This window comes from Chionomys nivalis, chromosome 9, assembly GCF_950005125.1.
Source record: "Chionomys nivalis chromosome 9, mChiNiv1.1, whole genome shotgun sequence".
Classification (NCBI taxonomy): domain Eukaryota; kingdom Metazoa; phylum Chordata; class Mammalia; order Rodentia; family Cricetidae; genus Chionomys; species Chionomys nivalis.
In genome coordinates, this window is record NC_080094.1 from 15428793 (window position 1) to 15456232 (window position 27440).

The 27440-nt window shown below is 50.0% G+C and overlaps 1 protein-coding gene across 1 annotated transcript; it reads right to left on the reverse strand.

Moving 5' to 3' along the window:
* L3mbtl1 (L3MBTL histone methyl-lysine binding protein 1) lies at positions 1-25669 on the reverse strand. Its single transcript, XM_057780635.1, has 21 exons — positions 25534-25669; positions 24988-25202; positions 24579-24711; positions 24221-24368; positions 23863-23980; positions 22913-22994; positions 16987-17075; positions 16399-16503; positions 15565-15700; positions 15160-15251; positions 12305-12456; positions 11799-11875; positions 11043-11128; positions 10771-10881; positions 10256-10370; positions 9793-9892; positions 9425-9622; positions 9267-9316; positions 6131-6288; positions 5648-5710; positions 1-2561 (listed from the first exon to the last, which is right to left on the reverse strand). The coding sequence occupies exons 1-21, from the start codon at positions 25667-25669 to the stop codon at positions 2427-2429; spliced, it is 2499 nt and encodes an 832-aa protein (XP_057636618.1). The 3' UTR covers positions 1-2426.
* Between the last annotated feature and the right edge of the window lie 1771 nt (positions 25670-27440).

Consider the following 27440-nt stretch of genomic DNA (forward strand, 5'->3'; position numbering starts at 1 on the left):
TCTTTAAGAATGCACACACACACACACACACACACACACACAAGAATAAACATGTAATTCCATCATTAGCACGTGTGAATAAGGGTAGAAACAGGCTTCATTTTCAAACCCTGGGGCCATTCTCTCTGCCTTAGAAATTAAACAGAAAGTTCATCCCTGTCCTAGGCCAGGGCTGGGCAGAGGCTGGAGAAGCCTGCTGGGGACAAAGTGTAAGTGGTTGGCATTGCTAGAGACCAGGGCGCAGGGTGCTAGAAATAGCCACCCACTCCCTCTCCTCCTGTGCTCCCAGGTCAAGGTGCAATGGTCTCATCTGGGGACACAGTGGGTGGTGGAATGCTCAGAAGGCAGATGTCTTTTGACTTTTTTATGATTTGATTTCTTTCCACAGAGTCTGATATTAGTGCAGAATAGCTGAGGTCTCAGAGTTGGGAGGCCTGCGAGCCCTCTTCTCCAAGGCCTTTGGTCCATCTGGCCTTTTCCCACAGGTAACTTACTGGCCGAGCTGCATGGCAAAGGCTGTTGTCCCTCTCCCTGGGAGCTGTGTGGTCTTATAGCCCCAGTCAAGAACACAACAGTCAGCGAGTGACCGGGCAGACTAAAGACAAGAAGATGACAGGTTCCACAACAACCCGGACAGTTGAGATAGCAAAGACTGACTCCTCTTTACTCCCAGCAAAGGGGCAATGATGTCACATTTGATAACCTAACCCTCCCTCCCCTTGGCCCCTCTTGCGCAGTGTTCTCCCAGAAAGATTGTGCTCAGTTACCCTTGAGGGCTGAAAGGGAAAGGCAACCCAGGCTCTGTTGAGGCTACCTGGGTGTTAAATGGCTCTCCCCCTAGAAGGCCTAGGGAGGGGAGGTCTCCAAAGGGCTAAACCAGGAAATCAACAGACCCTTTGTTTTTCTCACTTCTGATGAAATAATAAAGCTCCATAGCTTTAAAATAGCCCTTAATATTCCCAACACCGCACCTAACACCTATACCTGACAGAAACTTTTGACTGACCAACATGTATGTGCACACACACACACACACGACTTACAAGTGTACTGCACGGGGGATGACCCTGCTCTTCAGCCTGCAGGCCCACCTCAGCACCAGATGAAGCTTGGCACTGGCTTCCACCTATGGGTAGGGTGACTCCTGCTGGGCTCTGGTGCTCCCCATGTAGGCTGGGAGGCGAGTTTGGCAGTAACTGAGTGGAGACTGAATCTCCACTTGGACAGAAAGGTCCAAGTCCCCGAGTCCCAGCAGGGACCCAGCTGGCAGTGAGAGGCAGCTAGGGAGTGGCAAGAAGGGCGTAAGCGACCAGAGACTTCAAAGACCGGAGAGGGAACCTTTCCAACTCTCCACTGTAAGTGGCCCTTGTTAGACTCAAGAGCAAAATGAGAAGTGTTTAAGGGACAGAGCGAATGCGATGTCACAGGGGTTGTGTGCTAGGCAGTGCTGCACTCTCTGGGCAGGAGGCTGGACTGGCAGAGGCCTCTCACTCTTGTGTAATGTCTTGGCTGAGATCCACAGACACAGACAGGATGTTGCTGCCACCTTGCTGTCTAGAGATACCCTTCAGGCCAATGACTCCAATGTGTCTGGCATCCCAGCCTGCACTGCCTACCAGCCCAGACTGCATCTTCCCCACGGCCAGCAGACCGCACCTGCTGGTGTCTAGGCAGCATCAGGGAACCCGAGCCCCATTTGTTTTGACATGGGCTCCATCCATCTGCTCACTCTGCTGGAACCAAGCCCTGGAAGTAGCCACTCCAATGCTGAGTGGTTCTCAACGGAACATGTCCAGGAAGGTGCCTTGGCTCTGGATCTCCACTTAGAGGCAAAGGGGAAAGACAGCCAGGGGCTCCCAATGGGAAGCTCCCATATTTCTGAGACTTACACATCTACAGGAGAAGAGCCATAGGGTCTGGCTGGACCATGATAGGGACTGCCAGGAACCAGGCAGCAGAGGAAGGGTACACAGCCAACAGTGGAAAGGGAGGAGGCACCATTTGTGTAAAATAAGAATGCCAAAGTTATGGTCACTTCTTAGAAGGGGGAGAGGGCAAAGGAGAAAAAAAATCACAGATTCCAAAAAAGGACACAGGTCTGAGTAGAGAATGCCTGCTGGACCCAGTTCCTCCTAACTCCTAAGACAATAACCAAGGTAACTGAAGATGCAGTCTACTCTAGTGCCAGGATACCTGCATTCCTTTGTGCCAGTCAGGCCTCAGTTTAGTCACACCATCACTGGGGCAACCTGGAGACAAATGGACTCCAGGACTGAGGGCCAAGACTCCCTTGCCCAGGCTCGTCTGCTCCCAAACACCTTCTGGGAAGGGCCAGCCCTAGTCAGACCGTGAGGACAGAGTGCAGGAAAGGAGCACCGTCTGAGGAGAGAGCCTGGCAAGGGCGGGAGGAGGTCCCACCTGGCCAGTCACTTAAAGGTGTCATCAGTGTTTTTGAACATGAGAATGGCGTTATAGATCTTCAAGGCTGGGCCCAGCTTGACACTCATGATCTTCACAATGTCCGCCTGTGTCAGCAAAAGGAAGGCCTCGCCGTCAATCATCTGAGGGGGTGGGAGAGGGAGGAGGAAATCGGAGGAGAAGGAAAGGGTGGTGGGGGGACAGGTGAGGGGAAGGGAGGGGCAGATATGTGAGGTGGGTGTGGGAAGGGGAGAAGGGGCATGTGGCAGGTGGGAAAGGAAGGGGGGCAAAGAGGAAGGACAAGGAAAAAAGAAGAAAAGGAAGACAGCAATGGGAATGGAGAAGGACATCAGGACAGCTTGGTTCCCACCGAACACATAGAGCTTCTCTTTCTCTTTCTGCTAACAGGTCTGTGTCAGCGTCTATACTGGAAAACCCTCCCTGGAGCCCTTACAAACAGTAGCTTCGAGAATTCAGCTGCTGCTATACAGTTGTGGGACATCATACTTAATTCAAATGTGAAGCTCCTTGTTTGAAAGTTATTAAGAATTTCAAAAGAGTGACAGCTAAGGACAGAGCCAAATGCCAGGTTCGTCTAAGCCCAGGGCGCGGGGAGGCTGCCCAGGAAGCCAGGTAGGCTCGTGGTCTAAGCAGTTTCATTCATTAATCGTCCTTCAAAAATGCTACCTGGGTTCCTTCTGTAACCGTGGTAACAGCCCCCATATCTACACATGTGATCTCGCATTTGTGAAATGCCCGCAGCCAAAACAAAACAAAGACAAGAGAAAGCCCATCGCAGTGCCATGAGAGCCCACTGGTCAGTCTCAGTGCCACTGATGGCGAGCTGGGCAGATGCTGCATTCTGAGAGCTGCGGCATGGGGTGCACTGTTACCTCTGACCTTTTCCCTCCCCCAAATCAGAGAGACAGAGAACACTTGGATCTAACGAAGCCTTTGGATCTGATCTCTAGATTAAATTTTTTCCTATTACAATCATTTATTTTGTGTATATGTGGGTGTGGGTGCGAATGTGGATGTGTGCATGTCCCAACATGCATGTGGGGGTCAGAGGACAATTTTTGGGAGTCAGCTCTCTCCTTCCATCATGTGAATCCCGGGGATCAAACTCAGGTCTTTAGGCTTGGTGTCAAGCGCCTCCATCCACTTAGCTAATCTGCTGGTCCTCACTTCTAGACTTTTAGAAATGTCATGAGAAAAAATAAAATGAGAAAAGGAAGAAAAAGGCTACCTTCCTAGAATGGAGGATATTTAAGGGCTATATAAAACCTGAAACAATTTATGTGGGTTTTACTTAGCTCAAGAACTATTGTTTAGAATGTTCTGAGGTAACAGGAAATGCTGATATGGGCAGGGTGTGGATGACCTGAAGAGCAACCACTGATTGCTGGCGCAATAACAACACTGTATAAAGTCACGAGTCACAGCCCTCGGGTGAATCATGATGGTGCCTGTAATCTAATAACCTCATGCCAGGGCAGACAAAGCAAGTGTGTGGAAGGCTGATGAGTGCATTCTAGTCAGGGAGGAGAAAAGTCAGTTGTGAGGAGGGAGAGAGAGAGATGAAGAGAACAGAGGAAGGAGGTTGTATGGGACTCAGGAGGAGAAACCATGTAAATGTCCATGAAGAAGAGGCCTGCAGCCTGTTCATTAGATGGAGAGAAACTGAGAGTGTACACAGCACTACACAAGGGGTCCCCCAACACTACAGGTAATGAAGAGAGAGACCCACAGTGCTCCTGCTGTCTGATCCCACTGCATAATTTAAGAATAGGCAAGCCCAGTCTATAGTGCTATAATCCACAGTGCTAAAAAAGGTTTGATGATCCACAGTGCTTATGTTTTGGGATGGGGCCTGACCAGCGGGGGCTGAGGCAGAACTTTCTGGTGTGATGGGAATGGTCTGTCTTGATGGAGGTGGATTCAAGTACACACATTCATAAAACTTGTGGTGTTGGGTGTTTGCCTCAGTCAGTTCGTCTGGGGATGGTGGGGTGGAGGGCCTAGCTACTAAACAGTGGCAAAGAACAGCCTTAGCTTGCAAGAAGCTCTGGGTTCAATCCTCAGCACCAAAGCCAAACCAAACCAAACCAAACCAAACCCCAAACAAATGAAAGTGAAACCAACAAGCAACCCATGGAGCAGGCATTTGCTCCATGTTGGTCAGAAGGTTCTAGAAACAGGAATCCAGCTAGACACCCAGACAAGCACAAATAAGATCAGCAGCACAGTGGGCAAGACTGTGCTGGATCTAAAGACATCCATCTTTCTTACAGGGCACAGATTTAGGCACCTGAGCCCACACTGTGCTGGGGCAAGGGACTGCTTCTGCTGATTTGGAAGGAAGACTCAAACACACTCAAGGGCTCCTTCTACTGTCAAATTCTACAGATTAAGAGAGTCATGAAGAAAGTTCTTTATTTAGGGGCAACTGTGCACACAAAGTCAGACGACCATTTCTAGAGGTCTCACCCGTATAAGGCTTTTGGTATAGTGGTGGGATTTCTATATGACTCTATAATGTTGCCTGATAGATGTACACACATGCCAATGATATAATCATGTAGCTATACTGCAGTGAAGACTCACTCCTGGTTTCTAAAGTTCACAGTGACCTACCAGGCAGCCTTCAGTGCACTTGCTCTACCTCCATCTTAAAAACGGGAGGATGTGGGTTCAGAGGCAAGCGGTTCAAACTGGGAGAGGTAGGATTCTGGCCCAGGCTGCCTTCAACCCGACATTCGTTTTCCCATAACCCACTACTTCATATCTTCCCTAAGCTCTTGGGCGTTAACTTTCGTGTGTTGAGATCTCTGCAACAAATATCTACACCTACGCCACCCAATATCTGCTTTGGGTTCAGTGGTATGCAGGGATGCAGCTCAGTAGTGGAGTATCTGTTGGGCCTGGCTGAAGCTGTGCTTGCTCCCCAGCACCCCAAACTGTGAAACACTTCAATTCAAACAGCCCCAGGGAAGACAGCATAAAAGCAAGTGGATTCCTTCTTCAGGACACATCTTCCTTCCCAAAGGGGATCTGAACACAGTGTCTCCAAGCAGGGCCACGTCTCAGACATGGACAATTATGACTGGTCTTGCCTTGCAGGGCATCAGAGGTCCCTCTCGGGCTCAGGTAATGCTGGTGAGGGTAATGGATTTCCGCCATCTCAATGCCAGTAACTTTGTCTCTGTCCCTTGGACTTGTACCTTACCTCATCTTTGAAGAGGCGTGCTTGGTCCTCAGAGCCTGTCAAGGTCAGAACAAAGCCGAAGACCTTGGAAATCAAAGGAGAAATGTTAACCAGGGGGTGGGGTCCAGGGGAGGGTAAGTCTACATGGTCTTGGGGACCCTTGGACTACGCCAGCAGTTTCTTTCTTATTAGCCTTAGGAAGTCCTCATGTCTTTGTATGGTGGTACATGAGGGAAGGTCTCTTGTTCCTTAAAGTATGTCTGTCCTGCTAGAGTCCCAGCTTGACTGACAGGACCCACCCTCTCTATCCACCATAAGAGGACTGATTTGGTTAGCCTTGCTGTGCAGCAAAAGGGGCTGTGCATAGGAAGGATGAGCCCAAGGTGGAGGCTGTGAGGAGTGGCATGAGGCTCCATCTGAGCCAGCCCTAGCCGGAGCCCCCTCCTAGGGTGTGGCTTAGTGGGCAGGAAGAAGAGGGGGAGAGGCTAAGGAAAGACTCCATACCTCTTCAATGGTCCACTTGGAGACCGTGGAGGCTGAGATGCCTGCCACTCCCGGCAAGAGCTTGCAGTGCTGCTCCCAGCAGAGAGAGAGTGAGCGAGCGGGGTGGGTGGGCGAGGTGGACACGAAGAGGGACTGGTGCAGCACACTGGGAGGAAGGGCTAGAAGGCAGGAGCAGAGAGCAGGGGGCTAGCACTAGGGAGAGCTCACACTTACGACACAGGGGACACTGGCTGGTACAACAGACAGGGTGAGGACCCCTCCCGAAAGCCTGCAGAACCACGTGGGTGAGCTGGTATGCGGCTGACCAAATGGGTTGCTTGCTTGCAGGCTTCGGCACCCACTGTATGGAGTAACCCTGGCACTCTGGGCCTTGTGAGGGTTTTCTCTTGGAGCTGGTGGCATCAAACAACCCTTACATTCAAACAAGTTCATCCCCGACATCAGTACTGAGTTCTGTGTCCCTTCTGAAGCCCTTTTGGACTCTGCACAGGGTCATTCTGGCCCCAGAGAATGAGTTCTTATCAGCTGTCCAGCCACAGGCTGCCATCACTTGCTTCCTCATCCGCTCAGGAATCCCTGGCTCAATGGGTCAGGTGACTGATGCCACTGTTTGACTTCCTCTTTAGCAGGTCTGGCACTCACCCCTTTAACTTTACTCAATTCAACTGCTGACAACCTTACCCCATCCTCTGCACTAGGCCCAGGGGCCTCAGGCAGCGTGGCCACTCTCCTGGAGGCCTACTCTGCCTTGGTCCACAGTTCTGGCTAATCGCTCTTTCTTAGTGCTTGCTGATAATTCTGGATGCAGAACGCAGCAATTCCAGCGCCGTCTTCTACATGGCAGCCTCTGCTGGGTACAGACTATCCCGCCCCATCTCACTACCTAAGCCTGAGCCTCGTGGCTTCTTCAGCTCCTCGTAGTCCTACCCTGGGCCTTTGGGATCCTACCACAGACCCACTGCCACTCTCCTGCAGCCTCTGCATCTCAGTCCACAGTTCCAGCTGTGACCCAGCGGCTGTGCCTCCCCTGCCTGATTATGTTTTAGGACGAATGGTACCCTAGGTCCTATCTTACTCTCCAGACAGAGCCTGACTCTAGTGAGCAGTTGCAGCATTGTATTTAACCATCTAGCCACACCGCTAGAAGGTTCTTCCAAAGAGGTGACCCTTGTGGGACCTGGGCAATGAGCACAGCCAAGGGCCAGGTGGTGTTCCCTGATGGGACGGTCATGTGCGCATCTGGACCCTGCATCGAGGTCTACTGTAGATGTGTGTGAGTAGTCTCCTCTAGAAGGGGCAGCTGCGGCCAGGGTCCCTTCCTGGTTAAAGGCCAGCCGGTACAGCAGACAGCCCTCTGTGAGATGAGAGACCTAGGCTCTGTCCCTGAGATGCCTTAGGGGCCAGGGTGAGGCCTGAGTCCCTCCCTTTTCCTTTGGCCATAGCTGTAACCACTGGAAAGACTGACTTCTGGGCTGGAGAGAGGGCTTAGCAGGTAAAGGTACGTAAGGTATAGGCTGTACAAGCCTGAGAACTTGAACTAGATTCCCCAAGCCCATATAAAGGTAGAAAGAGAGAACAGACATGACGAAGTTGTCCTCTGACCTCCACGTGCACACCATGGCATCACTCACTCCCCACCCCCCAACTCCTCCACATTCAGTCAGGAGGTGCCCTCTGGTGGTTAGAATATAGTCCTGCACATGGGAGCTGACCAAAGTACCATGGCAGGCAGGAGAGAGGCCTACTATAGCCTGACCCTGGCTGAGATAGCTTCCTAGGGAGGACCCAGACGTTAGCCAAAATGCCTGGCATTCAGACCTGAGGCTACGAAAGCTATCTTCTGTTTCCATCAGGAGGAAACAGTAAAGAGAGAAGCCGGGGTGGGGGTGGGGTCTTCCAGGCACGAGCTTCCGACTGGTGTGCAGTTAGCTGTGCTGAACACACCGTGAGCTTTTATTATTCTCAGCATCTGACTGAGGACGCCAGGCTCAGGGAATCTGGTGTGAGACACCAGGGATGCTCACACAAGACAGAGCAGCAAGGGTGCAAGCAGCCAGTGATCTGTGCACCGGGAGAAAGGTCCGAGAAGATAGCAATCCAGACACCTGCAGCTCCAGAACTGTGAGGTGAATACATGTCTGCTCTTTAGGCCACCCAGTAGTCTGTGGTATTTTGTTACATAAATCCACGCAAATGAACCCAAGGGGAATGGGCACTGAGATGACATTAGGGCACAGGACTTTAAGCCTAATGTCCTGTGGCAGACATCAGGTCCAAGTTTGAATTCCAGCTCAGCCCCTCAGAAGGTGAATAACCCTGAGCAAATGATTTCGTCTCTGAGCCTCCCATTCCTCACTAGTTAGACACAGCACGGGAGGCTGGAGAGCGGGAGAAGGCAGCTACAAAGTGCTCATCGCAGTGCCTGGCTCAGTGAACGGTAATAGTAGCCACCATCGCCAGCTCAGCCAGTGACTCCCAATGCTCTCAAGTGAGGAAAGTGGCTTGCTCAAGGTCATACGACTGACAGCCATGGTCTCCTGAGGAAGCGTAGAATCAGACGAACAGAGCAGGGCCATTGCTCCACCTTGTGGAAATCCAGCCCCCCATCCCCTTTTCCACAGACTCCTAGAAAGTCCAGAAGCCTTGGCCACTCAAGGCCTCATCCTGTAGTAATATGAGCGGCGGGGCTGCGTCCCCGGCACCCAGCCGCCCGCATGGCTACCTTATGCCCCGAAATAATTACACGGAAACTGTATTCTTTTAATCACTGTCTGGCCCATTAGTTCCAACCTCTTATTGGCTAGCTCTTACATATTGATCTAACCCATTTCTAATATTCTGTGTAGCACCATGAGCTGGCTTACCAGGAAAGATCTTAACCTGTGTCTGTCTGGAGTGGGAGAATCATGGCGACTCCTGACTCGGCTTCTTTCTCCCAGCATTCTGTCTGTTTACTCCACCCACCTAAGGGCTGGCCTATAAATGGGCCAAGGCAGTTTTTTTATTAAATGAAAATAACTCCTCCATCATCATCCTGTGCTCTTGCCCCCTGTGCTATCATTCCACTGCCCTGGTGTCTGTTTCCATCAATCACAGGCCCCCTGCTCAGTATCCTCTGTCAACTGGACTCACTCACCTTGGAAATCTTCTTGCGGACTCTTGCGATACTTTGGAGGACGTCCAATCCTGGAGAGAGAGGGACCGGGGCCCGCAGCAGAGGATCAGTGGCTGGCCCAAGAAGACACGAGGCCCCACACCCGTGAAGCCCAGGACCTGACTCCCTGGCCTCCGCACCGGCCATGATGGCGGGGCTTCTTCCTTGGGGACAAATTAGACAGGTTCTTCTTCCTGGCTGCCGTCTCCGAGTCAGACAGCTCTGCTTTCAGCCGACTCTGGTTCCTCTCGGCCAGCGGGCAGCCAGAGAGGCAGTGGTGAGCCGTGAACTTGCCTGTAACGTGGCCAGAGCCATCACAGCCAGGAGTGGGGCACTTCCTGGGGAGATGAAGGCTTTAGTTGGGTGGACCCACTTGTCTCTAACGAGCACCCCCTAACCTTGGCCCTGGGTCCTGGGGAATGCTGATGGGTCTCACTCCACAGCTGTAAAAGACTCTTCCCTGAACGATACCTGCTTCACTCTGGACCTCGGCTGTTGTTTTACTTACCGCTGGTGAAAGCTGTATTTGGAGGGCTTTGTGTGGGGCGGGCTCCTGTGGCTGAGCGTGGGGCAGCTCCCAGGTGAGGCAGAGCTGGATTCTCTGGGCCCTACAGGGGCAAAAGAGAAGTCAGCATGGAGTTCTGGAGACAGGAGAAAGGGACAAAGAAGGGACAGTGTGCATGTGGTGGGGGGGGGGTCGGTACCCAGAACTAGTTCCTTGGAGACCAGGCCCTGAGCCAAGCTGTGCCCATTCCTACCATCGGTTATCAGCTATCATGGGGAAGGAAGGTTTGACTTTTTTATACTTTGCTGGGACCTGTGGGCATGCCTTGGTTTAATGAGGCAGGAAGTCCGGGGTGGGGGTGGTAGGGGGCTGGGCATCCCAGGCTCGCTTAGGGCACTGGAACCCGAGAGGGCTGTCAGAGGTTGGTGGAAATGGAAAGTTAGCAGCGTGTCCTGAGAGTACACACGGAGAGGAGGCTCCAGGGGATGTCCTGTCTTGGAGCACCAGCCTGCAGGGTGGATGTCCGGGTGGTCGGCGTCGATCCAGAAGTCATAGTTGTGACTCCAGCCATCAAAGTGGAGCTGGGAAAGAAAGGCCCTTGGGGGTCAAGTGTTGTTCGTGGAGCCCGGCTCAGTCAGGAGGTCCTCTGGGCTCTGACGTGCTCCCTATGCCTAGGCCAAGATCTTGGAGATGAATACAGGGGGCCATCTACACAGTAACTGTTCTCAGCTACGTGTTTTCATCTCCATTAAGTCCCTGTGTAGGACAAGGGTTATTAGACCCATTTTACAGATGATAAGATTAAGGCTTGTAGAGGAAAAGGGACCCTTCCAGGCCTAAAACAGTGAATCACAGATAAGAAAAGAAAGGTCTGGGGTCTTCAGCTTCCTAGTTCATGCCATGCCCTGACCTCTAAGCATTCTAGAGAATTCCTGTCCCACTGACCTGTCCACTCCCCCAGGCCTAGGGTCCCAGAGCCACCTTTATCCGATGGTCCTCCACATCTTCCACGCTGGCTACCCGAATCAGTGCTGGGTTCCGGCGGTCCACAGCCTCCAGCTTCATGTTGACCAGGAAGCTGTGAGGGGGTCTCTGTGGGGAGACAGCTTTGAGGCTAAGGCCCAGCTCTGAGGAGCTGAAGCTCCAGGAAGAGAGCCACAGGGAGGACTGTCTTGGCCGAAGCCGTCCACTGGCTGACTGACAGGACCACGTCTTCCTAAGCTCAGCTCTAGGGAAGGCGAGAGTCCACTTACCACTTTGAAGGCCCAAGTGGGCACAGCTGAGGTCCCAGTTTCTTCTAGATAATTCTCCCAGCAGAAGCTATCAGGGTCTGGATAGTCTGGAAAGGAGGTGAGGGCAACAGCTGAGCCAGCCAGGTGGCTCAGGGAACTCTATCCCTAGCTGGGATCAAGAACATGGAAGGAAGCCAGGGGTGGTGGCACACGCCTTTAATTACAGCACACGGGAGGCAGAGGCAGCGGTATCTCTAAGAATCTGAGGCCAGGGTTACACAGGGAAACCCTGTCTCAAAAAAACAACAGCAACAAAACAAACAAAAGAACATGGAAGGGGCGGAAACACTTGGAGAAGAAACTTCTGCCATGTGACTGTGACCCCAATTAGATGCTTGCATAGGGCTCCTGGGGCAGATGGGTCCTGGTGAGAACTAAGCCCACGGAACCACAAGAGCTCAGGGTTGTTGGAATCCTAGCTCTCATCCCTTATGGCCTCATTGCTCTTAGTCCTATCCAAACCTTTGCTACACTTGGGCCAGCGGTGGTCCTAAGTGAAGGATGTACGTCCTTTGTTTTAGACCCCTGCATGCTTGAGGGAGCCCTCTAACTTTCCTTTTTTAAACCCCAAATGTAAGGCTCCAGGCCCAATCTGCTCCCTACCCTGTCCTAAAGGGCCTGCTAAGGAGGTGCAGGGACCAAGTCTCACATGCTGAGAGACAAGGAGGGAGTGAGGGCCCAGCCTAGGAAGGATGCGTGCTCAGGCAGCAGCCTCACCTTGTGGAGGGGTGAGCGGCTTCCCATGCTTCTGGCACCAGCCCACTGGGTGGATGTAGGGACTGCTGGGATCACACCTGAAACCCAAGAGTACGTCATTGTCCTAGGAGAACTGGGGAGGGCTGAGCCTGCTGCCCCCACACCATGGCACCGGGGATTTCCTCAGCCTCCTTCTTGGTGAGAGGGACATGGGTGATTAACATTGGATCAGAAAACTGCCACATTGACTGAAAACTCTATCACACCATAAGAGCTAATAAAGATTTATGTTGTGTGTACATGCACGCGTGTGCACGTTCACACACTTCTTAATCAAGGTATTTTCTGATCAAGTAGGAAACACTGAGCTTTGTAACCCGTGACTCAGCTCAAATCCAGGACAGCTCGCTATCCCCCCCCCCAAATCCAGAGCAATATCTGAATAACTGGGTAGGGCCACATGGTGTCTGAGGTCCTACAGGGGATGCTTCCTCCCCTGGTGCCTCTTCCCCAGAAGGTCCCAGTACCAGTAGTCATAAGTATCATCCCAGTTGTCAAAGTGCACCAGGAAGCGACCGTCTACCACATCCGTCACACTGGCCACACAGACGAGGGATGGGTTCATGCGGTCCACAGCCTCCAGCTTCATGCCCACCTGGAAGCCCACTGGGGGAGAACTCTAGGAATAAGAAGAGGGCTGTCACAGCCAGGGCCAGGGTGGCTGGAACTAGCTAGAGCTGCTAGCCAACGCAGGAGCTGGTTCTCTGCATGGATTGCCTGGGAGTGGGAAGTGGGCATGAGGGAGAAATAGGCAGGGAATGAGGGTTGCTCTGGGCCACTCAGGGACTTCTGTCCTCCAAGTGCAATGACCGTCACAATCTTGACTTGTGGGAGAAGGTCAGGGACTATGTATTTACCCAAAAGTCCCAGCAGGCTGAGGACAAGTCTCCCCTAATGGAAGGAGCCTTGCCAGGCTTGCCTAAGGCAGCTGGGGCAGTAGTTGGGTGCTGGGGGAGGGAGCGCTGCTGTGTTCCACCCCTGAAGGGAGCAGGGAGCGGCCAGGGAACTAGTATTGACTGCGTGGTTGCCACAAACAGAAGCTTCAAAGACAGCACTTCCTCATTTCTAAGCGCCTGCCTAAGACAGTCATTCTCCTCCTAGAAGTGACATCTGTGACCCAGAACACAATGCAGTTAATGCCAGGGCCAGAGGTCAAACAGTTGACTTAAAAATCTGCATTTCCAGACTGGACAAAGGTGGCCCATGCCTCTAATCCCAGCACTTGGGAGGCAGAGACAGGCAGATCTTTGTAAATTCAAGGCCAGCCTGATCTATGGAGTGAGTTCCTGGATAGCCTAGACTAAACAGAGAAACTCTGTCTTGAAACAAAGAAAAAAAAAACCTAAAACAAAAAGGGGAGTTGTTCTCTGACACAGATACACACACAGATACACACATAATAATAATAATAATAATAATAATAATAATAATAATAATTTGCCAGGTGATAGTGGTGCATGCCTTTAATCCTAGCACTTGGGAGGCAGAGTCAGGTGGATCTCTGTGAGTTCGAGGCCAGCCTGGTCTACAGAGCGAGTTCCAGGACAGGCTCCAAAGCTACACAGAGAAACCCTGTCTCAACCACCCCGCAAAAAAAGTATTATAAAAAAATCTGCATTTCCCATGACTAGGAGGTGGGCCCCTATTAATTACCTCTTGACCCCAAATAAAGTCTTTGGGGCCAGACTGGAATGGGAGAGTAACTGTCCCTGTTAACAGCATGATGGAGTCCCTGACCTTTCAATACGGTCATGGTGGCAAGTGACACTCTACTAAGATGCACGTCCAGCCCCCAGTATGGAAGTACTTTCAACAGGAGCTCCCTATCTCTCAGACCCTTTGCTTGGGGTTATGTGATACTTAACTAACTGCTCACACCGCCACCCGCCTCTGAGCAGATTAACACCAGGAGGTGAGCTGATGGGGATGTGAGCAAAGGGGAAGGCGGTCAGAACAGACTTTGACCTCATTCCATTGAGGTGCAGAGCAGACCAGAGGAAAAACATCTGAGCCATGACGAGTTAGTGTCCAGGCTGCAGCAGTCGGCTAGGCTTCTGGGGCATATATGGGGGAGGATTCTGCAGCTTAGAATGCTATGGTTTGCGCTTCCCCAAAGGGTCCTTTGCTAGCAGGGGACTGGAGACCCCTGGCTAGTCATGGAGAGATTGAATCCTTATTAAAAGAATAGAAAGCAGGCTGGAGAGATGGCTCAGTGATTAAGAGTGCTTGTTGCTCAATCACAAGGACTGGAGTTCAGATCCCAGCACCCATGGCCTGCAAGTGTTTGTAACTTCTGCTCTAGGTTCTGATGCCCTCTTCTGGGCTCTGCAGCACACAGGCACTGGCAATGCACACCACACACACACACACACACACCTGTAAAATAAACTGTAAAAGGAAATAAAGCTTGAGCCAGGCAGAGGTGATGCACGCCTTTAATCCCAGCACTTGCAAGGCAGAGGCAGATGGATCTCTGAGTTCAAGGCCAGCCTAAACTATGGAGTGAGTTCCAGAATAGTCAGGGCTAGGCAGAGAAACCCTATCTCAAAAAAAAAAAAAAAAAAAAAAAAAAGCAAAATGGGGAGGGGGGAAGCAAGCAAGCTTATTGTGCTTAAATCCCTCTGGCTTCCTGTGATCTCCTCCACACAGCCTTCAGCAGTGTGGGGCCATCTGCCATGAAGCCCCCTCAGAGGTTCAACAGAAAGGGCTATCTAGTCATGGACTTTCTGCTTCTGAAGCTACAAGATAAAATAAGGCTCCTTTATTTCTGTATTGGTCAGGTTAAATACTTCGTGATAGCAACAAAATGGATGAGGGCTGGTGAGATGATTTGGGGGCAGAAGCACCTGCCATCAAGGCGCACTCTCTGAGTTTGAACCCCTGGGTCCACATGGTGGGAGTGGAAAACCCACTCCCACAAGTTATCCTCTGACCTCCTATAGATGTGCTAAGAGGCATGTGCAACACACACAAAATAAATGTAAGAAAAAGGAATTTGAAAGAAAATGGATGGAAGGAGGAGACGGGAATGTGTAATGAGCATCCCCCATTTTGGCTTTGACGTTTCCCCAGACATGCCTCTTGAGCCAGAAGAGAGAGCTGAGAGCAACCCCTGTGCTCCATGCTCCATTCTGCCAAGTCAGATTCCCCGCGCTGGCTACAGCGACTCTGGCCTGAGGGTGGTATTCACCTGTGCCCAGATTCCCCGCGCTGGCTGCAGCGACTCTGGCCTGAGGGTGGTATTCACCTGTGCCCAGATTCCCCGCGCTGGCTACAGCGACTCTGGCCTGAGGGTGGTATTCACCTGTGCCCAGATACTCACCTGGCTCTGGCTTACGAACAGGTGCTTGGGGGCTGCCTGAGCTCTTGTACTGCGCAGGTACTGGCTCCAGCTGAACTCCTCTGCCTTGTAACCTGGGCCCCTCGGGGGAATGAAGAGAACGCTGTGCAGAGGCTGGGCCATGGTGAGGACCCCAGGAATGAAGTAGAAACAGGCAGGTCTGAGGTCCCCCAAACCCTCAGGGCCCCTCTGCTAAAGGAAGATGGGACCTGGTGAACACTCAAAGAGTTTAGAAGCCTCAGGGTGGTTGTATCACAATGGGACAGAGAAAGTAGCCAAAGTTTTGGGCTTAAAAAAAAAAAAGTGGGATGCAGGGTGACCTGAAGGGAGTAAGGGATGGGTCTGGGGACTCACTGTCTTCCAGGGATGAACCCAGGGAGGTCTTACCCTTGGGAGGCTGCAGCTTGTGCCCAGTCTTCTCAAACCAACCAGCAGGATGAATGTCAGGGGAGTTGGCATTGATCCAGAAGTCATGGCACTCAGAATATCCATCAAAGTGCAGGCGCAGGCGGTAGCCGCACACCTGGCCGCGGCAAGAGTCAGAGGCACGTCAGTGCCAGCAGATACCACCTTCCCACTCCTCCACCTTTCCTGGTCCAGCCTGAAGTCCTAAGGATCCAATGCTAGCAGGTGCCCTGGGTGCTGAGGGCATGGTGGGTGGCAGCCTGCTGCCCTCCTAAGCCCCAGACAGGAAGCAGAAAGTACTCCAGATCGTCCTGTGCCCTTGGACTCTTTCCTCCAGCTACAGTCTCTCACCGTACACTCAGTATACCCTGCTATGCTCACACCATCTCATGCCCCAGGAACCATTTTGCTGCATCTGCTTGGAATTTCCTGCTCAAACACAGGTGGCAGCAGATAGGCCTTCCTACACTTTCCCTGCCCACTTAGACCAAATGGAATATTCCTTGATCTGCAAGCCCTTGGCCTGTACTGCTGTGCCCATCTCACAGATTCCCTTCCTAGAGGATAGGGCCCTATTTGATTCGAGACAGCATCCCTGCCTTTTGGATCTTTCATATCTACCCCACCCCCCAGCAAAAACAACTTATACTCTTTAGTGATACCAGTGTCCTGCTGTTCCCCGTCTGCTTCCCAGTCTTTGCCTTTAGCCTTCCCTATATTCCAATGGATCCCTGAGGTAAAGCAGTGCCTCTCACCGCTACCCACAACGGCTCCATCACTCTACACTGAGACACTGGGAGGGTGTTTCCAGCTCACCTCTGCCACGGTGAGGATGAAGTACATGGACGGGTGTTGAGGGTCAATGCCTTCCAGCTTCATGCCCAGTTTGAAGCCATTCTTGTTAGGGGCGACTGCCTGGGACTGTCAACGCACAGAGTGGAGAGGACCCGGCTTCCATCCAGCCTTATCCTTGCCTCATGGGCATGAGGTGAAGGAGCTCCCTTAGGCCCCATCTGCCTGCTGGTCTCAAAGGGGTGACTTATTGGGGATCTGTCCTGCAAGGGGTCCCCAGAGGGCGAGAGAGCTTCAGGACTATTCTGAAGGGCTGGATCAGGGCTAGAGGTAAGGGTTTGCCCACCTACCTCATGGTGAGGTCAGTGTTAAACTGCAGAAAAGATACCAGAACCTACAAGTCAGCAGATGGGGGGGGGGGCCTGGAGGGCACCTCCCTACTTCTTCCCACCCAGGAAGTCCCTTACAGGATACTCTTTTCAACTCTAGACATCTTCATCTTGCTAGTATGTCAAGGATTGTCTAGAAGAAAACACTAGAAGCCCTGCGCTCGGTGGTGAGTCCCTGAATTAAGAAGATAAAATCTCCTTAGACTGAAATTGTCCAACTCACATCCTGGAAGAGGCTGACTGGGGCAGTGACAGCCTTCTGCTCCTCCAGGTAGGACTCCCAGGACCAGCCTTCCTTCTTCTCCTCCGACACTACAAAGACAAAACAAGCAGGCTGGTTCCTCGGTTGCTGCCAAGGCATGGACAATCTTCCTCAGTTTCCCCTGACTAAGTTCTACAAGCAAACCTTTGTCTGTCCACACAGACCTCTTGCCACACTCAGCTAGACCAGTGTCAGGCACAGGGGGCTCAGACTTGAGGCGAGGTCACAGATTCTGTTTCTCCTCCACCCTCAAGCCACTGTCAGCAGATGCCCTTTGGATTACACAGCAACTAAGATCACAAAGTATCAGCCACGCTGTCCTTGGACATGTGCAGGGTGAGGATTAGCAATGAAGCCTGAGCCAGAGGACTTAGTCGCACTGCTACCTAAGCTCACAAAGGGAAGAGGAGGAGGGAGAGAAGTAGGAGGGAGAGCAGGGAGGAAAAAGTGAAGGACAGAACACACAAAAGTAAGAAACCTTTCTAAAGAGTGTTTTCTTAACTACTTACAGGCATAGACATACAGATATGGGTGTGAACCTGGTGTGCTCCAGCACACAGACCAATCCCACAGTCTTCCCAGACATGTACATGTCGAGGGTGGGCACATGTGTATGTGATGGGTACATGCATTCATGGACATGAGTGTGTGCAAACACACACAGAGAAAGAGGTGGGGGACACACACAGATATGAATGAAGTACTTCCAGAGTCTACAGTTTGGGTCTTGTTCATAACCCTAAGAGGACCCGGGCGGGAAGGATGGGACATGTTCCTGCTGGTAAACTCCTGGCCTCCACACACAGGACTCTTTTTTTTAAAATTTTTGTTTATTTATTATGTATACAATGTTCTGCCTGTATGACAGAAGAGAGTTCCAGATCTCATAATAGATGGTTGTGAACCATCATGTGTTTACTGGGAATTGAACTTGGGACCTCTGGAAGAACAGCCAGCGTTCTTAATCTCTGAGACATCTCTCCAGTCCTGCACAGGACTCTTTAAAAGCTGTGACAACCAGTTACCACCAGTAGGCTGAGCAGCTCAGCTGAGGTGCCTTCCATTGAAGGCCACAGACAACCAGAGACCCAACGACATTGGCTTGCATTTTGGCAATGGACTCAGTTTTGTGATGTCATCTAGTGATGTGGGAAGGTCATTTGTCAATCTGTTGTTTCATTGGTTAATCAATAAAGAAAACTGCTTGGCCTGATAGGTCAGAAAATTAGGTAGGTGGAGTAGACAGAACAGAATGCTGGGAAGAAGGGAAGTGAGTGAACTAGATGCCATGCCTCTCCTTTCCAGGGCAGATGCAATTGAGCCAGCCACCAGGTCAGACATGCTGAATCTTTCCCGGTAAGACACCACCTCGTGGTGCTACACAGATTATTAGAAATGGGTTAAACAAGATATGAGAGTTAGCCAAGAAGAGGCTAGATATAATGGGCCAAGCAGTGTTTAAGTGAATACAATTTGTATGTTGTTATTTCGGGGTATAAACTAGCCGGGTGGCTGGGAGCCAGGCAGCAGGAATGCAGTCTGCCGCTCCTTCTACAATCTAGCATAGGGCGCATGTGAGGATTCTGAAACACGTGGGTCAGGAGAGGTTTTTATGAAACACCAAGACTAGAGTCAGGTTACTGAGTCTTCCTGCTCTTAAGACAGATTAACCCAACTCTTCCTTGCTCTGGTTCACTCAGCCTTGGATCATTCCAGCTTGTGGTGGTTTGTTGCTCAGGAAGATGGTTCGTTCCTCAGTGGAACTCAAGTTTGTTCTACAGCTGCCTAAATTCCTTAGTCACTGCACCAAACCTTGAGCTCCTGATGACCTGACCCAACTGAGCTAAGACATATATTTTGTTCATCAACTGATCAACCAAGCTATCAAACTCTCTCTCTTGGAGATTGATGTCAATGCCAAATCTAGTACACATCCCTTCAGGGCATCCTTTGTCCTGAGTAAGACTCCTGCTACAGCCCTCCCAGCTCTCCTAGCTCTCTACACAGCTTCATCTATACTCCCTGAGCAGGAGCATGAAGAAACAAAATCAGTCCCAAAAGAAAGTCTGACAAGAAAGTCCAACTACAGCTGTCTATAGGGAAGAAGGAGCCCGCTTCTGACTGGTCTACGAATATGAGGCATTTTTACATGATTTGTATGAAGGCATCACAGAGGCCAGCTGTAAAACGGATTCCTTCCGGCTTCCAGAAGTGCTCCTTTGCTTGTTCCTGCTTCCTGAGATGCCCTTGGCAAGCTCAGCCTGGTCAAAGCCAACCTGGAAAGGACTACAACAAAGCTTGGGGCCCTTTTGGTGCTGTTTATCCCAGTCAGTGATACTTCCATCCATTCATCCAGCCAGGAACCTGGCAGTGACCTGTGTGCTTCTCTACTCCCCAGAATCCTCCAGTCCTGCTGATTCTAACTCCTGTGTCTCTCTTGAGTCTGTCTCCACCTTCTCATTTAGTCCTTGCTCTAAATATCTCTGACGTAAGGAGGTTTCTTTTTTCCCCCCACAATATCTTCTCATTTCAAACTAAAGAACAAAACCAGACACAAAACTGGCACCTGGGAACTAACCACCCCCTCCTGCTTATGCTTTACCATGAACCTCGGTGCCTCTGTGACTGTGAGTTTACACAGACTGAGCCCTCTATTTCAGGTATCCCACGCCACAATTTTCTTCCACCCTCCTAACTTTTTCTCACTCTCTAAGACCCAGATCCAGCTGCAGCATTAGTTAGGGTTTCACAGGGGACAGATGTTCAGCAAGTGTTTATTATATGACTAGAGAAAGGGCGGATGGCTGTACCAAGTCATGAAATGACTGACTGCACATGGCAGTTGTCCTGTGAAACAGTTTTGTATTTACATACTTCACACATAATACCTGTTATATGATATATAACATACTGTTATATTATATATTATACATCATACTGTTATATGATAGCTACTTGTCTATATATTCATCTCTGCAACTGTGACCTCCTTAGGCAAGACTTGGTGTCTAGCTCACTCTGAATGCTTAGCTCCTAGCCAGTGCCTGATACATAGTAGACAATATCTAGAGGATAGAGGGAGAAAATGCAGCAAGCAGGATGCCAACACCATGGACCATCTAAGGCTACATAGTAAGATCCTGTCTAAAAGAGGGATGGGGTGGGGAGAGATGACTAGGTCTTGAGGGCACTGCCCATGAACATGCTTCTATTGAGGAATTATTCTGAGAAACTAATGAAAGCCAGGGACCATCATCTCCCCCAAAATGAAGGGTTTGTAGACTTTGCATGGATATTTGGATTAGGAACTTCTGTTAAGAAAATGTTTCTACAGCAGAACATGGTAGCATATGCCTATAATTCCAGCTCTAGGGAGGCAGAGGCAAAGTTGGCATGAGATGCAAGGTGAGTTCCAGGCCAGCCTGGGCTTACAGAATGAGAAGATGTCACAAACAAACAAACAAACATCAGAACATCTCTAAGCTGGGTGAGGTGGCACATGCCTGTAACTCAAGATCTGCAAATCAGAGCCAGGAAAACTGTAAATCAGAGGCTATCTGGAGCCAAAGGCTAAGACCTTGTCCCAAAAAATAAAGACACCTCACTAAACCAGATGGGATGGTAAATGCCTTATAATCTCAGTACTTGGCTGAGGCAGGAGAATCATTCCTTTGAGGTAGTATAATGTGACTCTGACTCCAAAATAAAGGTCCAGGAGTGGTGGTACACGTCTTTAATCCCAGTGCCAGGGAAGCAAAGACAGATGGATCTCTGAATTGGAGGCCAGTCTGTTCTGTGTAGCAAGTTTCAGGCCAGCCCAGGGCTACACAGTGAGACCTGTTTCAAAACAAAACAGAAAATCATCCTAAAAAGCCCAAAAGAAATTTTGAAAGAAAACGGTCGGGGAGGAAGAGAGGAAGAGAAAGCAAGTAAGAAGGCAGACAGAGTCCCTGGAGTTGGCATACTGGCACGTCATCTGTTCTGAACTGCACTTATTCTGAGGCCCTGCCAAGCCCATATGTCACTATAGCAGTTCAGCATAGCATCAGTTTCTTACACCCAATTTAAAAGTGAGCAAGGGTCTAAATTTCTCCAAAGAAAATATATAAATGTCCTCGTTAGTATAGGGTAAGAAAAAAAAGTAAAAAAAAAAAGAAAAGAAAATATATAAATGGACAATAAATTCATAAAAGAGATGTCACGTATCACTTACTAGTCATTAGGAAAACACAAATCCAAACAACAGGGAGACATCCCACAGGATGGCGAAGATGGAAAAACAGAATCACCAAGTGTTGAGGACAGGGATAAGCTAGAACCCTGCACATTCTGTTGGGGATGCAAGATTCCAGTACAGTCACTTTGGAAAACAGCCAAGTAATATATCCAGATGACAAACACAGAGCTATTATGTGAAAGAAAATTTCACTCCTAGGTATAAGCCCAATACAAACAAAGCATATGTCTACAAAAAAGCTTGTATAATAATTCAGATAAGAGAATATAACAGCCCAAATTAGAAGTGATCTGCCCATCAACTGATGAATGGTGTGGGAAGTCCTTCTGTCTATGTGTTGCTTTTGTTGGTTAATGAATAAAGAAACTGCCTTGGCCTACAGCATGGGAGGAGGAAGGCAGAGTCAGGGAGAAGCCATGGAGCCACGGGAGATAGAAGCTTGAAACTTTAGCCAGTAAGGCACAGCCACATGGTGATACACAGATTAATAGAAATGGGTTAAATTAAGATGTAAGAGTTAGCCAGTAAGAAGCTAGAGCTAATAGGCCAAACAGTGATTTAATTAATACAGTTTCTGTGTGATTATTTTTGGGCTAAGCTAGCGAGGTGGCCGGAAACTAATGAGTGGCTCCCTCTAACAAATCACGGCATGGATGTTATTCAGGAAAAGAGAAAACAGTCCCCATGGATATTAAAATATTGCTAGACTTTGATACCACCATGCTAAGGAGAAAGAAGACAACCACAAAGTTCAACATGCATGATGCTATTTGAATAAAATGGTCCAAACAGGCAATCTATATATGCAGAAGGCAAACTGCTGGTAATTTGGGGGATAAAGGTGGTTTGTGGGGATGACCACTGATGGGCACAATTCACCCACTGAACAGGCATTCCATACCAGGCTAAACATCCAACAGAGTGATTAATAACCTCAGCCCCAGGCTGGCAGGATGACTCAGCGTGTAAGGGCACTTGCTGCCAAGTCTGATGACCAATCATTGACCCCCAGGAACCATGCGGTAGAAGGAGATACCTGAGTCCAGAAAATTGCCATCTGTCCGCCAACAGATTCTGAGGCACATGCACCTCCCCCAAATAGATAAATGCAATAAAACTATAAATAAACAAATAAATTCAGACCCTGGGTTGATATAATTTAAGTGTTGGGGACGGAAGATATAAAATGGCTACATAGATGATTACCAGTATGGTAAGCTCTGCTTAAATCCAGCTGACAGCTGTCACCTGGGATTACAGAAATACTAACAACGCGCCTGAGGGCTGAAGCCAACTCTGAAGGACCTCTTCCTTAGAACCAGAAGATCAGAAAGGTCAGGCTAGTGACCAGCGTGGGCTTGCCAATACCACCAAAGGGAAGTAATACTACACAGCTCCTCAGGTCTTCAGATACCGAGCCCAGACTTCCCAGGAGGGCCTCCTCGCAGCTGAATGATACAAGATAAGCAGCCCCAAGAATAAACATATAGCCATGCACAAACCACAAGTGGCCACTCAGTCACTTTCATATACACTAACCTGTGCTTACACGTACCATATGCAACCACACCCACGACCCACACTTTCAGTCTCACACCTCCGGAAGTATAGAAATACTTCACTTAAACAACTGCACACAGGCCGCCATACCCAGGTGGCCTCCGCTCCACTCTTCGCCCTCTGGGGTGCTGGTGGTAGGCTGACTCTCTGGATCTTTTCCTTCTTCTTGCTTCTGTAGAAAGAAAGACTAATTCCAGCTTCCTGTCCTCATGGGTCGGGATGTAAGTTCAGCCTCTAGTCTCTGACCCCTGCCTGGCTCTCTGGTCCAATGTTATGCCCGAAACTGGAAAAGTTTCCTGCAGGGTATACGCGGGAACTCTGCTCCTGAAGTCAATTCATTGCTTGGGTCTGCACCACTGGGGGTATAGATTCGTATGAGTACCCTTGTCACACAGCCTGACTACAATTCTCATTCCCAGATGGGGAAACTGAGTACATGACTATCTGCTCTGTGCTGATTTTACCTGCTCAAGAGACTCTGCATCTACAGCTTCAGTCCTGTGTTTCCCGATCTCTCATTTAGGTACTAGACTCTAAAGATTTCATTTTCCACTGCCATGCATCCACCTTAGGTACCAATGCCCTTGTGTGTGTTGTAACCCTGACACCAGTTCATGATGGGAGCCACAGAAAATTAGGAGACTGATCTGTAGGTCAGGAGTAGTCAGGAGGTGGAGGCAGAAAGATAGGGGTTCAAGGCCAGTCACATCTACAGGGTAAGTCCAAATTCAGCCTGGGCTATATACTAAGTCCCTCCCTCCCTCCCTCCCTCCCTCCCTCCCTCCCTCCCTCCCTCCCTCCCTCCCTCCCTCCCTCTCTTCCTCCCTCTCTCCTTCCTTCCTTCCTCCCTCTCTCCATCCTTTCTCCCTCTCTCCTTCCTTCCCTCCCTTTAATTAGGTTTAATACCTGATTCAAAATGGAACCAGAAGATATGGGAGCAGGCACAATAGAATCTCCACCCCCTCCCCCATCTTGGACTGGAAAGATTACAAAGCTGACGCTCCAGCTTCACATTTCTCTCGCCGCGCCCCTCTTTTTACCATGGCCTCTGTTTCTGACTCCTCTGATGGGCTCTGGTACTCCCTATGTTTCCTCTTCTTCATGGGCTTTAGGAGCTCAGAGGTGACAGTACAGGCTGAGTTCTCTACTATGACTGACCTACAAAAGGAACGTTCTCACTAGAGGAAAAAACCAAAAAACCAAACCAAAAAAGCAAAACAACAACAACAATAAATAATAATAATAATAATAATAATAATAATAATAATAATAAAACAACCAAAACACTATAAATTCAGTAGAATTCACAGTATTCACACTCTCCTAAGCCTGAAGTCGGAAAGATACCTCAAGGGCTAAAAAACAGGGCAGGAAAAGGCTGTAACTCCGCGTTCTTACCGCTTCTGGAAAGGCAGAGGGCAGTGGTCATCTGAAGAACCAAGGTCTGGGGCAGTGCTTTGTTGAGGCCCAAAAGTCTGGTACCCACTGGAGCTCGCGTCTTCTGGGGGTTCCCGAGAGGTGTCTTCTTGAGGGTCCTGGCGGACATCTGTGGAAACTCGCTGGGTCTTCTAAGGTCTTCTCACCCTGGACTGCCACATGCAGGCTCCGCCCACATCCCTACAGCCCATCTTCTACTGGACAGCATCCTTCAGCCTTTCTCCACTTAGGACTGCCTCCCTTCACATTCCCATCCAAGAGTCTTCAGGGAGCTCAAGGGTCACCCACCCACACACAGCCCCCGGAAGCAGGATCCTACCAGGGTACTGGGTGCCCGTATCGCCTCCTGTAGAGCCACCTTCATGTCCCACCAGGCTTTCTCGCTGCCGTTCAGGGCTTGGCGGTCGCTGTACTCCCATCATGTTCAATGGCGCATATTCGCTTATTCGGAACTGGGAATACAGAAAAATTTGAGGACCGTGACTAACTACTACATCAGCTCTCCACCCACCTTGGGTCACCCACACTTTATGTTTGCTCTGCCAGCTAACACTTCTGGGGGTCTATAGACTCCGCCCCCTCCGCCCCACCACGCCCCCACATACGGTTCTGTTCCTGGAGATTACTCACTCTAAGCCACGCCCGCCAGCCTCAGCTTTTCCGCCTCAAGCCCCGCCTTCAAGCCCACAGGCCCCGCCCCACAGCTGCCAATCCTCCTGGGCACTGACCCGTAGGCCACTCCCAGCTGAAGGTGTGCAAACTCCTGTCCAATCCAGGAGCCTGACTGTGCTATTGGTCCCTGGCCCGGTGCTTAGCTGTGGCAGAATGGTGGCAGTAACTGGTTCGCTGCTAGTCACTCGCTCCAGGGCACCCAGATGGGCTGGCTCTCGGGGATAGGACACCGCTGAAGCCGGGCTGGGCAGACTAAGGGTGGTTGCATTGGCTGGAAACAGATATGCAGATAAGACAGAGCACAGATGAGTCTGGTGACCCTTTCTCCTCCCACGCATGTGTATACAGGTGAAAAGCAGGTATAGCAGAGTGAAAAGTGGCCAGGTGAGGCGGCACACGCCTTTAATCCCTGCACTCAGGAGTCAGAGGCCAGCCTGATCTACAAGGCAAGTTCCAGGACAGCCAGGGCTACATATAGAAACCCTGTCTCAAATCAAATCAAAACAAAACACAGTAACAAAAAGAGTGAAAGTGTCATCCTTGCCCCTGTCCACATCCTCTTGAGCAAGTACAGGACCTCCAGACCACTGATCTTGACTTACTAGGAATAATAAAGGCAGTTGCAGGTAGGTGAGGACGGGGACCTGCGCTGTCTCTGGCCATCAGGTGCACACTGACCTCCCCTGTGGAAGACCCCTTCAGTGTCCTTAGCACCTCCATTTCCATGTGTCCCTCCATCCAGATGAGTCTACAAATCAAACACAGTCACCAGGATGATGAGGATGGGGAGGGAAGGGAATTTTTGGAGGAGAAACCGATCACCTTCAAGTCAGCAACTTGCTGAGAAAGGTCTCGTCTTTGAGAGGAGTGGTCTCTTTGCTTTTTGTGTGTTTGCTTGTTTGTTTTTGAGACAGGGTTTCTCTGTGTAGCAGCCAGAACTGAAGTGTTTTAGGATACCAGCACCAGGTCTGACTCCTGCCTTTACCAGCTTATTGATAGAACTCTGTCTAGGCCCTGCATCCTCCCCTGCTCATTATTTGTGAGGATGGGCATAATGGCATGTGTGAGGGAACCATGCATGCTGTGTGTACAGAAATGGCTTATAGGAAGCATGATTCAGGCCAAGGTTCTGTTTTTGTCAGTGGCACAGCCCAGGCTAAGTCCAAATCATTTCTTTCTTGATCCCCCACTTCCATTCCCCGTCTTTGAAAACTCAGAGTCTTCAGGACTACATGCTACTCTATCCAAACAGGGTCAGTCCTTGTGGACGGTGACATCTTTCCTGATCTTGTTCTTTTGTGTTTCCCTGTGCACCACCCCCTCCAATCCCAGACACAGTCATGTATGGTTAGCCATAGATTAACTAAAGAGGGCCATAACGCCTAGGCTGCAGCCTCTGTTGAACAAATGCATGCACTGGAATAGCAAAAGAGTAGCATATGAAAACCCAGTCAGTACAAGGTCTGACTGGGTTTTCATATGCTGGGGGTTTAGCTTATTGCAAAGCACTGGACTAGTATGCATGAATCCTGAGTTCAAATCCAGCAGAGGGGTTGGGGGGACAGAGAAGAGAAAGGAAGGGGGGTAGGGGAGGAGAGGGGAGAAGAGAAAGGAAGGGGAAGAGAGGGAAGGGGAGGGGAGGGGAGAAGAGAAGATTGGTATTCCACAGCACGGTTACTACTCAGCTGCTCCTTAGCCGTGGCTTCAGGCATAAATGGTAAGGAAGAATTTTGAGGACGGAGTCTTGAGTTAGACTCTCAGCTTCTCCACATTAACTTAGTACCCGTGACTCCAGATAAGCAGCTTTCCCACTCAGAACCTCAGTTTTCTTTTCTTTTTGTTGTTGTTGTTTTGGTCTTTTGTTGTTGTTTGTCATTTTTCAAGACAAGATTTCTCTGTATAAAAGCCCTGACTGTCCTGGAACTCGCTCTGTAGACCAGGTTGGCTTCGAACTCACAGAGATCTGCCTGCCTCTGCCTTCCAAGTGTTGGGATTAAATGTGTGTTCCACCACTGCCTGGCAAGCCTTAGTTTTCTTAACAGTAAAGTAAAATGAAGGTGACAATGGCACCTACCTGAAGGGGCTTTGGTGAATGTTGGCTGTGAAGTACTGATACCAGCAGGCCTTCGACAGAAAGCAATCCTCTCCCTTTAGACAGAAACTCCAGGGAGTTGGGCAGCTTCTAGCCAATACCATGGGCACTGCCTACTTGCAAAGTCAAGTTGCAATGGCTGCTGCCGTGTGCCCACCCTCCCTTTCTCTCTTGTTGTTCTTGTGTATTCATTTATCTCCAAGAGTTTCCTCCCTAAAATGGAATATATTACAGATGTCTATCATTAGAAGTATAAAACCATGGTATAAACAGGTAGATAGGGTCAGATATGTGACCTGATTAACTAAAGAAGCATTCAAGCCAAACAAGATGAGTTTTTAAAACTTGAGTTTATAAAAATCCAGTATCTCCCAAATTTCAATTCCAATTCATTTTGCTTTTTACAGCTTAAGTGTT

Bases quoted from the DNA above. Each gene is read 5' to 3' on its own strand.
- L3mbtl1 (XM_057780635.1), bottom strand. From the start codon at position 25,669: ATGGAGGGACACATGGAAATGGAGGTGCTAAGGACACTGAAGGGGTCT. The intron at 24,369-24,578 runs GTAGGATCCTGC...GAGTTTCCACAG, and splicing joins TACGGGCACCCAGTACCCTG to ATGTCCGCCAGGACCCTCAA. The intron at 23,981-24,220 runs GTAAGAACGCGG...TTCCTTTTGTAG, and splicing joins CCTCTGCCTTTCCAGAAGCG to GTCAGTCATAGTAGAGAACT.